The sequence below is a fragment of the Malus domestica genome, chromosome 10, assembly GCF_042453785.1.
Source record: "Malus domestica chromosome 10, GDT2T_hap1".
NCBI lineage: Eukaryota > Viridiplantae > Streptophyta > Magnoliopsida > Rosales > Rosaceae > Malus > Malus domestica.
This window is the reverse complement of record NC_091670.1, coordinates 3713760-3729370: the sequence shown is the minus strand read 5'-3', so window position 1 is coordinate 3729370 and position 15611 is coordinate 3713760. Positions and strand designations below refer to the sequence as shown.

Genomic DNA, 15611 nt, shown 5'->3' with positions numbered 1-15611 from the left:
AAAACTTGCAATTTTGGCAAAGCTATAGCCACTACTAACATCTACAAGTAGATATTAGTGAATGTGGTCACCTAATACAGTCTATGTCTTGCCACTTAGTACTACGGTCTAGTGATATTTCTCTTTAATTGTAAGTGAGAGGTCTTAAATTCGATTCTTACTAAAGGCGAATTTGAACCACACTATTGCTAGTACATTGTGAGGCTTAGCCCACTTCCCAACCTATTTAATGTAAATAATATCGTTTATAAAAAAAAATCTACTTCTTTTTGATAGGTCACACCTAATACAACTACAAAATGACTAGTTACAATATCTACGTATTAAAAAAATATTTATTTTATATGTATTTTTTGTTTTTGGAGTGCCAATAACACTTCATTTTTATATAACTTCACAAATGTAGTAGTTAATTTACTCTAATTTATTGTTCAAAAAGGAATGCGGAAAAGGCAGGAACAATTTAGCTAAAAGGAGGGGATAGTGTGGCTGCTGGGATTCGAGCCCAGGTCTCCACGGCCACAACGTGGAATTCTTACCACTAAACTACAGCCACAATTGTTGATAACATATGTTATATTGTATTTTTATAACGTCACTCTTTTCGTTCAAAAATTTGGTCTTGTGCTTTATTAGAACTTAGGTCTTGTGTTTTTCATTCGTTTTTACATGTCCAAAACCTCTGAGATTTTATTCATGATGGTTATTTCCACCATTGTCCTATCAACATGCTACAACAATCTATATATTACACATGTGATTTAAACGTTGCATGTTTGTAAATTGTAGTTTTGTAGTATCTATAACGTACGCAAACAATGCATATGTTTGTGGCCCAAGTGCTTAAGACCATATATTCATCCACTCGATGTTTTAGTGTTTGATTTCTCGTCCCCAATATCACTTATACATGAAAAAACTTTTTTATTTTTATTTTTATTTTTATATAACGATACACACACATTTATAGGTGAGGGTATAAATTGGTATCGAATATTTTATTCACAAGTTTTAAATTAAAAAGTTTATTTATAAATGAAATGAAATATTACTAGACTGTAAGTGATGTACATGAAAAACTTGAGGAAACAATAAAAATAAAAAAATCAAACATAAACGGAACAAGGGAAGTCCAATCTATATAACCATAAGAAAAAGGCCGTCAAGAAAGAAGCCCAAGAGACAAATTAAACTCCAGCTAAACGCCTCTGGCAAACCAACGATCACAAAACCGTCGACTAATTTATCTAAGGATTCCTGGGAAATAACTTTAATCAATTTAATTAGTCTTAATTGGCCGCTAATCTGGTAATAATGTATGCATAATCATTGACATTTCTCAGGAGGCTCTTCACTTCCCCAAGCAAGTAGCGTCTGTTTCCAGTCCCTCTATATAAACCCTTTCGCTTTTTCTTCATTCTTCAAACATCGAATATCTCACTCATCATCCACAAATTAATCGATCAAAATCTTGAAAAATGGCAGCTCACACTATTTCCTTCCTCTTCCTTCTCACAGCTCTTCTAGCCCTGGCCATGCCGTTCATAGCCAGTGCGGCTCGACCTTTGAGTCGTTACTCAATTGGGTCAAGCATGAACCTCGCAGCGAGGTTGAAGTTGGACGAAGAATCAGCAAACTGCTGGGAATCTTTGTTTCAGCTGCAGGCCTGTTCCGGCGAGGTTGTCATGTTTTTCTTGAATGGTGAGACGTACATAGGGCACGGGTGTTGCGAAGCCATTCGGACCATTGAACACCAGTGTTGGCCTGCCTTGCTTGGCACGCTAGGGTTTACCACTGAAGAGACTGATGTACTCAAGGGTTACTGTGACGAAGCCGACCATATTGAGTCCCCTCCTTCTTCCACGACACCATCACCACCGTCGATCAGTAAGCCTGCTACTAAACCAGTTGCTACTGGTTGGGAGAAGTTGGTTCCTTAAAGAATTTCTTTTTGGGCACTCATATTGACAAAATGTTGCATGCACGTATTGCTAATTTTAATAAAGAATAATTAGTTTTGGGTTAATTTGTTCTATGTTCTGTTTTAGCGTCTATGTGCTGTATCTTGATTGCTTTAGCCACTATGTTTTTGTTATCGCTTTATGTCAGCCTCAAAACATATGCAGCATTAGCAATGAACGAAAACTTAATTGTCTCGCTAAGGAGAGGCTAAAGCTAACCAATCCATCTGCAACAGCGTTCATTTTCCGGTTAACGGTGTATACATTTAGAGGCTGACATACAAATGGCTTCGCTTGACCTGATCGAGCGTCTTCCTTGTAGTTATGATTATGCCACCATATGTGGATTATTTATGTTACATGTGCAAACTCAAAAACAACGCTTCCGACCATAACGACGCAACAGGTTCCTTGTGGAGTAAGATGAATCCCCCTCAGCTTGCTCTGCATTTACAGCGTACGGCCTATACAGAACTACTGTTTTATTAAAGTTCAGATCACATTTCTAATCTTCTAACAGTTAAAATCCTAACAAGTGTAAAAGGTCATTGCCGGCATTTTGTAGCGCGCTTGATGAAATTAAATTCAACAGAATGGATTCGTAGTAGCTATATACATGTTTTCAGATCAGACGGTTGAAAACTTATGAGCAAAACAATGCGACTACTCAATACTCATGATCTCGAGTTTAGCTGTTCGGTATTTACTACAAGGATACCACCCTACGATTTCCACGCACAAGGGAAGGATCTAGTCATCCAGAGAGTAGACTTCGATTCAGTGTGCGAAGGGAGTAACAACTGAAACAAAGATCCGGACAGCTAAACTTGAACTTTCTTCGGATGGAAGCAATATAATTTTTTTACGTCAAGGAAATAAATAGACATAAATTAACAATTGCAAAAGCATTTAGTAGAAGAAACAGGTGCACGAATTCAAGCTGCAAAAACCAATTCAATTTGTAACTAGATTAGTCCATACGTAGTTTCCATCCAAGATTTTCAAAAGCTTGATCGGTTTACAGCGGTCGAATACCTACTCGAGAAAATACAACAGCACTAAGAAATAAAGTTCCAACCCAAACCAAAAAAACTAAAAGACTTGGGCAGTTCAGGCAGGTCCAAACAAAGGGCGTTACTGCACTACAAAACCTGCAGGAAAAGAAAACACCGGAAAACAACAGAAACCACTATATTAGTAAATGGTTTTTTCTCATATTATAACTCGCGGCAGGAGTTAAAATGTAAATTACCCTTCAATCTTTACAAAGAAGATCATCAGCATTCACAGTTACAAGGAGAGCCTTCAGCAGACAGTAATTTGGAAGAGTGATTTGGTCGATGAATATGATTCTTCTCTCAATGAAAGCACCAATTGTTGGAACCAAATTCGTACACCGCCTCAGGCGGAAAGAGCTACACAAGTCCGGCTACCTGTAAGAAAGCAACACCCATAGTCAGACCTCGGGTACCAATGGGGTACTAGCCAGAGGTTCTCCGATGGTCAAGTTAGTAAGCAATATTAAGACTCCGGCTACCTGCAAGTATAGGCTAGAGAATAACCAAAGAGCATGCCTGGATTGTGTAATATGCGTTATGCAAGTGAATTGCATTACCAGAGTTATGCCCTAGATGAGGATATTTACACTAGCTGCGAGAGACCTTTTATGATACGAAATTCGTGGTAAAGCAAGAGAATCAAACATGATGTCTAGGATTAGATATTGTTTCCTTTTAGGAGTGTGTTACTTGCGGAGCACGCCAATCATTAAATTGTAGGAATCTCCAAGAAAATAGAAAACTCGTCTGATCCACAATCAGATCAAGTTTCCGTGTCTTGCCTAAAAAAGAATCGTGCCTACCTTTCAGCGGTATAGCATGATGTGATGGCATCGCTGGTTCGTTTGAGCTACTCAATCCGATCGGAGTTGTTGAGCCCATCAGCTCTACCCCCAAACCCCAAATTCCAATTATTTGAACATTAGGTGAACCTCCAGTGTCTAAGTATTCAGTATTGAATTCTTGCACGAGAAAAACTATTTCAACTGAGTGCTTGGTTTCTTCTAAGTATGTGGTTTTCAATACTCTCTAGACGCCCCCAAATTTTTTTTCGATTAACACTCCGTCACGCCTGATAGTAGGAATGTCAATTATTCAAAAGAGATGCCTTGTTCATCATGAGTAGATATTTGCAAATTGAAATAGATTCGAACAAATTCATTGATCCATGTGATTAATTGATGAGCTGAATTCAACCACCTATCAAAAACTAATCATCGATTATAACGTGAATAGATTAGATCATTGGTCGTTGGAGTATCACGCAATTGTAGCTTTCTGTCATAAAAAACTAAGCATGTAACTTGCGTTTCACTTGTTTGATTTCGACGTGAACTCTTATGCAAATGCTCTACATTTTATAAAATTCATAAATTTTTATTTAATGGCCAAACTTACATTTCTATTATACTTCAGGAACCAACAGATATGTTTATAATATTCTAATTTACAAGAGACTACACATGGTAATTATACAATCTAAGAAACCCTAATACAAAGTTAACTAGGAAATACAATTGGGCTGGGCTGCTAATGCTCAAGTTACACTCTCATTCAATTTGGTGCATAGATATCATCATGCCTAACTTGTCAAGCGAGCTATGGTAAACTCTGCTACGTACAGCTTTTAGAAGACATGCGCCAATTGATCTTCAGATTTAACAACTGGTATACAAATTAAGCCAGCCTCCAACTTCTCTTTGATGAAGTGTGCCATCCACTTCAACATTATTTGAAGGGATGAGGGACAGGGATGTTTTTATCTGGAGCTCGATGATTGCAGGATTTGGAGTTAATGGACAAGGAGGAGAAGCTTTAAAAGTATTTGATCGGATGGTTAAGCACTCAGCTGTCAAGCCTGATGATGTAGCATTTCTCTTGATTTATTCTGCCTGTAGCAATTCGGGTTTGGTATCGAGATATTCAACATGATGTTGCACGAATACTAACTGAAGCCCGGACCTAAGCACTACGGGATACTTGTTGATCTTTTTGGCCGGGCAGGAGAGCTGGAAAAGGCCTTGGAAATTGTTGAGCGCTTGCCAAATCCTGCTGCGCCCAATGTTTGGGGAGCCTTGCTTGGTGCTTGCCGGATCCATAACAAAGCAAAGCTTGGAGAGGTTGCAGCGAAGAATCTTATCCGGTTAGATCCCAAACATGAGGGGCATTACATTTTGCTCTCGAATATATACGCCATTGACAATAATTGGGAAAATATGGCAAATCTCAGAAATTTGATAAAGGAGAAGGGGTTAAAGGCGATGTCAGGGCAGAGCATGGTTGAGGCGGCAGTTGAGGCAGTTGCTATTAAAATTGATAGTTCCGGCGGGCGCGAATGAAGCTGGGGTTTTTGATAATTTATTTCCATGTCCTTCACACAGAGGTGCATCTTATCAAATATGTAACGGGTAATCTAAATAAGATATTGTTTTCGATGTCCTGTGCAAAAGAGTCGATCATTGATTTCAAATTTTAAATTGCTTGCTGCAATTGCAATACAGACACAGTACACTCAGTCAAACCAATGCACATCCAAAAGGAATACAAACTTAGGGGGTGTATTCAATTAGGATTTTGAGGGATTTTAATTCTTTTAATGAATCTAGGGGTATTCAATCAGGAATTTAAGTTATTCTCTGAAATTCAATGTGTATTCAATCAGGATTTTAAGATAGTTTATGAAAATCCTTAGAAATCCGGGTGTATTCAATTAGAATTTTAAAGAAGTTTATAACATTCCATGTGTATTTAATTGGAATTTGATTTTAAAGAATTTGAGAAAGTTGAGGAATTAGAGGGAATTGGAGAGATTTAGTAGTGTATTTTGAGCATCCACAAATCTCACCTCTCCCCAAGAGATTTCGAGGGAATTAAATCAAAATTTTACATAGAATCTCTACAAATCAATTAAACTCCATAAAAATCCATGGATTTATAAATCCATTAAAATCTCTCAAATTCTCAATTGAATACACCCTCCTTAGCAAAAACGTAGAAAGAAAAAATTCTGATAATGAGGAGCAACATTGTGTTTTGGGCTCAAACCCTCTTGCTCTCTTAACTTAGATTAGTAATATCGCTTGTAATTAAAAGAACAAACCCAGAAAAAAGTAAAAGTTGTGGGAAGCTCACAATGTCTGGTGATGCTGATGATCCGAAGAATGGAGCCGTGGGAGTGCCTCGCTCTTCTGCTGCGTAAGAGAAGACGAGTGAAGAAAAAAAGAAGGCTACTTGAATCCAGCCAATTATGTTCCGTTTTCAACTCAATTTTGGTGAACTGGAAAGACTGACAACTCCGCCGTGACTGTTATTGGGCATACTACTGATGTACAACTCGTACTGCTGATTAAAAGGAGTGGCGTGCTTCTTGTCCAGTCCAGTTTCAGCTGAAATTTACAACCTCATGCTATCTAGTTCAGTTCTAACAGCCTAGTTCTTACTCAAACTTTGGATCATGTTTTACTTTACCGTTCCAACTCCAACTTAATTTCAAGCTCCTAAAACTTTCAGTTCATGCAGAGTGTTACATTTTGCTCTAAAATACGTATACGCCATGAACAATAAATGGGAAAATATGATAAATCTTAGAACTTCGATAAAGGAGAAGGGTTTAAATACGATGCTCGCGCAGAGCGTGATCGAGGCGGGGAGTGACATCCGTAGTGTTGTTGCCGGAGATAGATGATTCTGATCAGATTTACGGATTGCTGGGAAAATTAAGGTCGAGGAAGGTTATGTTCACAATGTTGATTTCGTGCTACATGAGACGGACGGACGATGCTTTGTAGATTTCAATGTGCCGTGCTAGTTTGTGATTTACAGTTAAAGGATGATTGATTTGTTAGTTGTAATGAGGAATGATTCCGTTACTGCAAGAAGCTATAAAGTTTGTCGTACCCAAATGCAAATTATCTGCTTACATTAAGAACACAAATAGATCACAACAATGTAAATGGTAAATAGTATAAAAATTTCTAGGGTGCGTCAGAGTAGGGATTGTCACACATGCGTTGTGAAACCTTGTCACTGTATTTTTGTTTTCATTTTTTGGCTAAGAAACAAAATTTGCCCAACAAATTTTCCGTTGGCCAAAAAGTAGACAACGGAACCTTATTTTGCTCAACACAGAAATTTCGTTGAAAAGGGGTTTTTTTATTTTTTTTTAATTTTTTTAATTTTTAATTTTTAATTTTATTTATTATTTTTTTTTTGTAGAGAAAGCTTTGTACAGGATAAAGGAACATTTAACATGGTTAATACCACATTATGTTCGTTTAATTTAATTATCGGGTTAAAGCTATTATCTAAACTGAGTTCCTTGATTCATTTAAAAGAACCAGAAAGTCTTGTTATTGATAATGTAAATGACCCGATAACCAGAGCTGGCCCTGAGGGTGTGCAAAAGATGCCACCGCACAAAGCCCCCGATTCGGAAGGGCTCCAAACTTTCATTACATGCATACAAATGCATATAAAATAGGTTAGATGCAAAAGATAATACCATTTGTGGTCCTAGTGCTAGTGGTTTAGCTCTTCTACCATATTGCCTCTGGGCTGGGTTCAAATCCTTGGGATATTGCTTTACTATTTTTAGCTTTTGCAAATTTATAAACTTAAAAAGAAGATAACAAAGACACATCTAACGAGCATCGAACTCAGGACCTTTGAAGGTAAGGAAAAAAACTGGCCAATCTAACAACTTATTTTTGTTGCAAGAACTTATAATATTTTAATTTTATAGATAATAAAATTGAGGAACAAAAATAATAAAGAAATATAACATTAAAAAAAGGAAGGGCCTCCATCTAAGTTTTGCACAGGCCCCCTAAATACTCAGGGCCGGCCATGCCAATAATCACCTGATTCGTTAACAGATCGTGTCGTTTGGTGTCAGGTGAACGAGTCATATAAGATATTGTCATACGTAATGTATCGATATGGCCAACGATATCTTATCGGATTCTTAAAATGGTGACTCGATAACAACCCAACTCGTTAATAGGTTAGTTTGAAACTTGTTATTTTCGTGTTGAATTGACGAGTCGTGCAAGAAATTCCAGCTGTATAATTGACATAAAATGGAATATGTTGTCATATCATCTGTTTGGATTAATTACCATATTTGAAGTTTGTAACTGATTTATGCATGTGTATCTTTCACGTGAAACTTTTTTAGCTGATATATGGATTTGTAAATTTCTCTTTCATTTCACGTTGAAACTTCTGTAACTGATATATGCATATGTAATTTCCACTCTCATTTCACGTGAAACTCACAAACACTTTCTCTCATTTCATGTGAAACTTATGAACATTTTGTATGTGGCTAAACCAACTTTACTCCGACCATCAATTTTATCGCCCAAGTTTTCTATAAAATACCTCATAAACCTTCAACATAATATACGAAGTAAATCATGTATTCTTCACACTTTTTGCGCACCTCAATCTTAAAAACACTTACTATATTGTAGAAATGGGTGTCATGGGAGAAACGACGCACAAGAGAGCCTCGTGATGCTGCTGAAAGAACCCTCGGCCTCAAAAAGCTTGTTCTTTCGACATTGAGAGACATTTAGCACTTCCTAATCCTCAATTCCATGCAATATATAAATCAAAGTTTTCTCGTGAACAAGCTTTTTGAAAACTTTGATTGTATATTGAGTGGAATTGAGGATTTGGAAGTGCTGAATGTCTCTCACTGCACCTTTATAGAGGACTCTGAGCATCTGGCTACTCTTATATATGCGAACAACTTGGCGAGTCAATCATTGCACAAGCCTCACCGATCTAGAAGTTTTTTCTGTGTCCAGATTGATGTGTGATATGTGCGAGGGTGGACCGGTGGAGTAAATATAAGTTGGCCTGCGTTTTGGTAGACATTTTGAGCGGCAGACCATGCTTGCATGGTTCAACTAGTTAATGTGATTCTAAAAATGTATGACAGTATGAGCAATTTGCTTCTATATAGAGTTTGATGAATTTTTATATTATTATGAATATATGGATTTTGAAAGAGTTTACTTAAGTGATTCATAACATGAAAGGTTCTAATAAGTAAAAATCTTTGTCATTCGAACATGAAGAGTTTTGAGTAAGAACTCCTACAACTCTTTGAGTAGTAAAACATTCTTCAAAGTTTTGGGGTCGAACAGAATAAGAAAAAGATGTTGGTTAGAAAGTAAATAAATAAACTATCCTTGAAGGCGGAAAGAAATGCACGCACTCGTCTCGACACTCAGTCTGCAGCAGAAAGATGGAGCCGTGGGAGTGCCTCGCTCTTCTGCTGCGTTAGAGAAGACGAGTGAAGAAAAAAAGACGAAGGCTGCTTGAATCCAGCCAATTATGTTCCGTTTTCAACTCAACTTTGATGACCTGGAAAGACTGATAACTCTGCCGTGACCTGTATTGGGAGTACTACTGATGTGCAACTCGTACTGCTGATTAAAAGGAGTGGCGTGCTTATTGTCCAGTCCAGTTTCCCCTGAAATCTACAACCTCATGCTGTCTTCAGTTCTAACAGCCTAGTTCTTACTCAAATTTGGATCATGTATGACTTTACCCTTCGAACTCCAATTTAGTTTTAAGCTCCTAAAGCTTTCATTTTATGCAGGGTGTTACATTTTGCTCTCAAATATATACGCCATGAACAATACATGGGAAAATATGACAAATCTTAGAACTTTGATAAAGGAGAAGGGGCTAAAGATGATGCCCGCAGAGGGTGATTGAGGCGAGGAGTGATATCCGTGGTTTTGTTGCCGGAGATAGATGATTCTGATCAGATTTATGGATTGCTGGGAAAATTAGAGTCGAAAATGAGAGAGGAAGGTTATGTTCACAATGTTGATTTCGTGCTACATGAGACGGACAATGTTTTGTAGATTCCAATGGTTCGTGTTAGTTTGTGATTTACAGTTAAGGATGATTGATTTGTTAGCTGTAAGCAGGAATGATTCCTTTACTGCAAGAAGCTATAAAGTTTGTAGTACCCAAATGCAAATTATTTGCTTACATTAAGAACATAGATAGATTACAACAATGTAAATGGTAAATAGTAACACACTCAAAATTTCTAGGGTTCCTTGGAGTAGGGACTATCACACACGCGTTTTGTGAAACCTTGTCATTGTATTTTTATTTTCATTTTTCGGCTAAGAAACAAAATTTGTCCGACAAATTTCCGTCGGCCAGAAAAGTAGACGACTAAACCTTATTTTGTTCGACGAATAAATTTCGTTTGAAAATGGCTTTTTGGTAGTGAAAGCTTTGCACAGGAGATTGGAACATTTAACGTGGTTAATATCGCATTATTTGCCACTTAGTACTACTAGTGGTGTTCCTTCTCATTGATAAGTGAGAGGTCTTAAGTTCGATTCTCGCCAAAGGCAAATTTGAAGTACCTTATTGCTAACTCATTGGTTTAGCCCACTTCCCTACCCCCTTAGACCATCTCCAATCATTGGGTTAAAACCTATAGTTTTTAGAGTAAATTGTAGTAATGATCTCTTAACTTTAATCAAATTGGAGCAATGGTCCATTAACTAAAAATCAATTACCATTGGTCCCTCAATTCATCAAAATGTATAGCTATGGTCTTTTTCGTCAACTTCGTCATAATTTTGTTAAAATGAGTTATGCTGGAAGAACCCTTGCTACAATTGGGGTCCCTCAATTGATCAAAACGTGTAGCTATAGTTCTTTTCGTCAACTTCGTCATAATTTTGTCAAAATGAGTTATGTTGGAAGGACCATTGCTGTAATTGGGTTAAAGTTGAGGGACCATTTCTCCAATTGTTAAATTTGAGGGACAATTTCTCCAGTTAGATAAGAGTTGAGGGACTAATGGTATTGCACATTTTGATGAGTTGAAGGACCAATGGTAATGGATTTTTAGTTGAGGGACCATTGCTCCAATTGGGTTAAAGTTAAGGGACAATTGTTACAATTTACTCTAATTTTTAACCCATAAAATTTAGGTTTTAACCTAGAAACATGTTTTCTGCTCCAACCCTTCTAGGTTAAGTTCTTAGTTGGAAATTATTAAAAATGAATTTAGGATTCTTAAAGTAACTAATTTAAAAAAAAAATGTAGACTATCATAATTTAATTTTATGAACATTTAAACCCAAAAATATTTAGATTCTGATTAATATTGAAAAATCACCAAACCAACATCGTGAAACTCATGAAACACTATGAAAGAATATGAAACACATGAAAGAATTTTTTTTATTATTGTAGCTGTTCAAATTAAATTTGGACCATTAGATTTTTTTTACTAGTATATTTGATCATATTAGATCTTAGCAATTGGATTCAATGAATTTATAAATATAAAACGAAAAAAAAATAGAAATAGATGGTGGGCCAACCCTCTAACCCAGGGGGAAATTATGAGCTAAATTTGCCCAAAAAATGAGTTTTCGGTTAAAACTCATATTTGACCCAAGGGTTGGAGCAAGTTGGGGTATGTTTAGAATCTAAGGTGTATTTAATTGAGAATTTGAGGTATTTTAATTCTTTTAATGAATTTAAGGGTATTCATTCAATTAGGATTTTAAGTGATTATCTAAAATTCCATGTGCATTCAATTAAAATTTTAAGAGAGTTTATTAAATCCTTAGAAATTCAGGTGTATTTAATTAGGACTTTATAACATTCTAGATGTATTCAATTAGGAATTTATTTTAAAAGATTTTTAAAAGTTAAGGAATTTGAGGGAATTTGAGAGATTTCGTAGTGCAATTTAAGCATTCACAAATTTCTCATCTCCCCCTGAGATTTCAAGGGAATTTAATCAAGATTTTTCATGGAATCTCTACAAATCAATTAAACTTCCTTAAACTCCATGAATTTATAAATCCATTAAAATTTCTCAATTTCTCAATTGAATACACCCCCCTAAAATTTGAGTTTTACTCCAAGGGTTGAAGTTGGTCTTAGTGTAGAGAATATCGTTTGTTCAGAAAAAAAAAATCGCATTATTTTGGTTTAATTTAATTATCGGGTTAAAGATATTATCTAAACTGAGTTCCTTGATTCATTTAAATGAACCAGAAAGTCTTGTTATTCATAATGTTAGGACCCGATAACAACTTGATTCATTAACGGATCGTGTTGTTTTGTGTTGGGTTAACGGATGACATAAGAAATTGTCATACGTAATGTATAGATATGACAAACGATATCTTATTGGGTTATTAACGGGTGACTCAATAACGACCTAACTCGTTAATAGGTTGACTTGAAACCTATTATTTTTGTGTTCTTTGTGTTGGGTTAGCAGTTCGTACAAGAAATTGGCAAGCTTATAAATGACATAAAATGGAATATGTTGTCATATCATCTGTTTGGATTAATTACCATATTTGAAATTTGTAACTGATATATGCATGTGTAACTTTCACGTGAAACTTCTTTAATTGATATATGGTTGTCTAAATTCCTCTCTCATTTCACATTGAAATTTCTGTAACTGATATATGCATATGTAATTTCCACTCTCATTTCATGTGAAACTGACAAACAGTTCCTCTCATTTCATGTGAAACTTCTGCAACTAATATATGTATGTGTAACTTCCTATGTTATTTCATGTGAACCTTATGGACATGTTGTATGTGGCTAAACCAACTTTACTACGACCATCAATTTTATCGCCCAAGTTTTCTATAAAATACCTCACAAACCTTCAACATAATATATGAATTAAATCATGTATTCTTCACACTTATTTGCACACCCCAATCTTAAAAACACTTACTGTATTGTAGAAATGGGCGTCATGGGAGAAACAACGCACAAGAGCCCATGTATTCTTCACACCTGTAACCCAGTTACAAAGACTGGGATTTGAAACAACTAACAGGAATTGGATAGGACTTGAGTCATTGGTTGTTGCATGTTTTGATTTTCCTTTTCGTCAAACCATGAGCTGGTTGGATAGGACCGATGGAGTAATTATAAGTTGGCATGCGTTTTGATAGACCTTTTGAGGGCACACCATGCTTGCATGGTTCAACTAGTTAGTGAGATTCTAAAGATGTATGAGCAGTTTGCTTTTATAGAAAAATTACCTTTTCATGCTGTAGCTAGTAGCTTGTGATTAGTTTGAATATTTTCCATCCGAATGAATTAAGGATGTATTATATATATAGTTTGATGAATTTTTTTTTATAAAATTATGAATATATGGAATTTGAAATTGATAATATAAATGGTTCTAATAAGTAAAAATCTTTGTGATTCAAACACGAAAAAATTTGAGCATGAACTCCTACAAATCCTTGAGTAGTAAAGCATTCTTCAAAGTTTTGGGGTCGAAAAGTAAATAAGAAAAATATGTTGGTCAGAAAGTAAATAAATAAACTATCCTTAAAGGCCGGAAAGACTACAGCAGTGTTGTTCTTCGCACTCAGTTGGCCCCTTCCGTCTTTTCGTTCCTGCTCTCCAGCCAGCTCTCTGGTCGCCCTTGGATATCGCTCTCTCTCTCTCTTAGTTCTGAGTGGGTAGGTATCGGATATGAACATCGATGATGGTTTAATGAGATTATTATCATGCGTTGATTTTGTGCTTCTCCTTAGGGTTTGTTGGTTTTTAATTTATTTGGGTTTCAATTCGTTTGAATGATTGGGTTTTCTTATGGGTTCGATTTTCTTCTCTCAAAATTTTACGATTTAGGGTTTGTTCGATTTCCTCTTTGTAGTTGGTGGCTTGTTTCTCTTTCACACACTCCAATAGCTGAGGCAATTGGAAATGCTATTCAATTTCTATTCAGATTACCTATTAAGTGTTTGTTTAATTTCCTCAGGAAATCATACATGCGATGTATTCTTCTCTTTCTCGACTGTCTTCCTCTCTGATTCACCGGCTGGCTAGAACCCAATGCCCGGGTCACGTCGAGCTCATCACTTCAAGGTCTTTCTCCGACTCTAGGATGCCGCCAGGCAAGTTCTTCTTCCTGCCTCCTCCTTTTCTATTTCGTCCATGAATTTGATTACATTGATGAGTGAATTTGATTACATTGGGTTCCTGTTTTTGTTGCCTATGAATAATGATAAGTTAATTTTTTTGGGTTTTGAATTGCATTTTGAATACGGTTGCTTGTGGAATTAGTTTGCTAAGATAAATGGCGAGTCAAGAGGTTTGATGGGAAGGGAAATCAATTCTTCATAAGTGGTAATTTCTTGCTAATGATTGAAATATATACTGTGGGATTTACAGGCCACCAAGAAAATTTTCGAAATGGTATCAATGCTTCTGAGAATGGAGAGAGGAATTCCAGGTCTATCAACTTTGTGAGGGGAGTAGTGGAGGAGGATGGAAGGAGCAACTTTTGGGGTTCTCAGTTTCCTCGATATAATATAGAGCAAAATGCTGATATTGTCCACGTAAAGCTGATGAAAAACAATACCTTTGTTACTGTGACGGACTCGAAGGGCAACAAGAAACTTGGGGCCTCAGCTGGTTCCATACCAGATATGAAAGGAGGACCAAAATTGGCTAAGTATGCGGCTGAAGCAACTGCAGAACACGTTGGACGCATGTCAAGAAATTTCGGCTTAAAATCAGTTGTGATGAAGGTGAAAGGGTTTACTTATTTTAAGAAGAAAAGGCAAGCTATCATGAGCTGGAAAGAGGGCTTCTCTAGTTCCCGAGTGGGTCACAGTCCAATTGTATACATTGAAGATACAACCAGAAAGCCCCACAATGGTTGTAGACTCCCAAAGCAGCGTCGTATCTAAACCACAGTGCAGGTTATCCTTGAGTGGGTATAATTTTACTTGGCTAGGGAGAAGTATTCGGTGAAATAATGAGCTTGACCTAGTTGTTTTTTTTTTTCTAAAAAAATTGAATTTCTGTCATATTGTGATGCTAATGTAGTCTATTTGAAGGTCACCTTACTATGTTTTGAAGATGGTTGTTTATTATGATAAAGTAGTTGGTTAAAGAACTTATTCAATAACATTCGTGTGGAAAGTTTGGCTTTTTCTTAGTACTGGTAAAGAACTCGTGTTGAAGATAGTCTGTTTATCAAGTGTGAAAGACATTCGGATATTGCTTACATGTACGGGTATTTTAGGTTACTAATGACTCAAGTTTAGGAAAACGTAGTTCAGACGAGTGCTATAAAGAGGTCATTGTATGTTGGAAGCTGGTCATACTTTGAATCAATTTCTGTGTTTCTCTTATGTTTTATGACTGAAATGTTTTAGGTTTGAGCTGAACTACATAAACACAACCAGTATTATTATGTCATGAAAGTTTAAGGCATAAAATGTGGAATGCCTATGTATGTGGGTTTCTGGCTAGGGTATGGTTATATTTTCATTGTAGTGCACCCTAAGTCTTGGTCAGTATTGCTTTGTTATCAAGAGGGCCAGTTTACTCGACAAGATCAACGCAGTTTTGTAGTGAGGTGATTATAGCGCCGAGGGAAGAACCTTGCACGTCTAGCTCATTGTTCTTCTCTTCTTTGCCAGATTTTGTTCTTTAAAAGCCTGTTCCATTGATGAGTGAATGATTGAAGATAGTTTTTCAAATGTTAGTTATTGTTCTTTTACGAGCTAAATGATTTTGGCTTCTCTTT

General features: G+C 36.4%; 3 protein-coding genes and 1 non-coding gene across 4 annotated transcripts; 3 read left to right on the top strand and 1 right to left on the bottom strand.

Annotated features, from left to right (window-relative positions):
• Positions 1-484: 484 nt before the first annotated feature.
• TRNAH-GUG (transfer RNA histidin (anticodon GUG)) lies at positions 485-556 on the bottom strand. The gene has a single exon. It is a non-coding gene; the product is annotated as a tRNA-His (tRNA).
• An 891-nt stretch (positions 557-1447) lies between these two features.
• On the top strand, positions 1448-2026 carry LOC103444705 (egg cell-secreted protein 1.1-like). Its single transcript, XM_008383658.4, has one exon. The coding sequence runs from the start codon at positions 1479-1481 to the stop codon at positions 1938-1940; it is 462 nt and encodes a 153-aa protein (XP_008381880.1). The 5' UTR covers positions 1448-1478; the 3' UTR covers positions 1941-2026.
• A 2733-nt stretch (positions 2027-4759) lies between these two features.
• On the top strand, positions 4760-5358 carry LOC139188501 (putative pentatricopeptide repeat-containing protein At3g01580). Its single transcript, XM_070806080.1, has 2 exons — positions 4760-4930; positions 4975-5358. The coding sequence occupies exons 1-2, from the start codon at positions 4760-4762 to the stop codon at positions 5356-5358; spliced, it is 555 nt and encodes a 184-aa protein (XP_070662181.1).
• An 8057-nt stretch (positions 5359-13415) lies between these two features.
• Positions 13416-15046, top strand: LOC103444660 (small ribosomal subunit protein uS11m). Its single transcript, XM_070806054.1, has 3 exons — positions 13416-13497; positions 13833-13968; positions 14246-15046. The coding sequence occupies exons 2-3, from the start codon at positions 13848-13850 to the stop codon at positions 14764-14766; spliced, it is 642 nt and encodes a 213-aa protein (XP_070662155.1). The 5' UTR covers positions 13416-13497; positions 13833-13847; the 3' UTR covers positions 14767-15046.
• Positions 15047-15611: the final 565 nt, after the last annotated feature.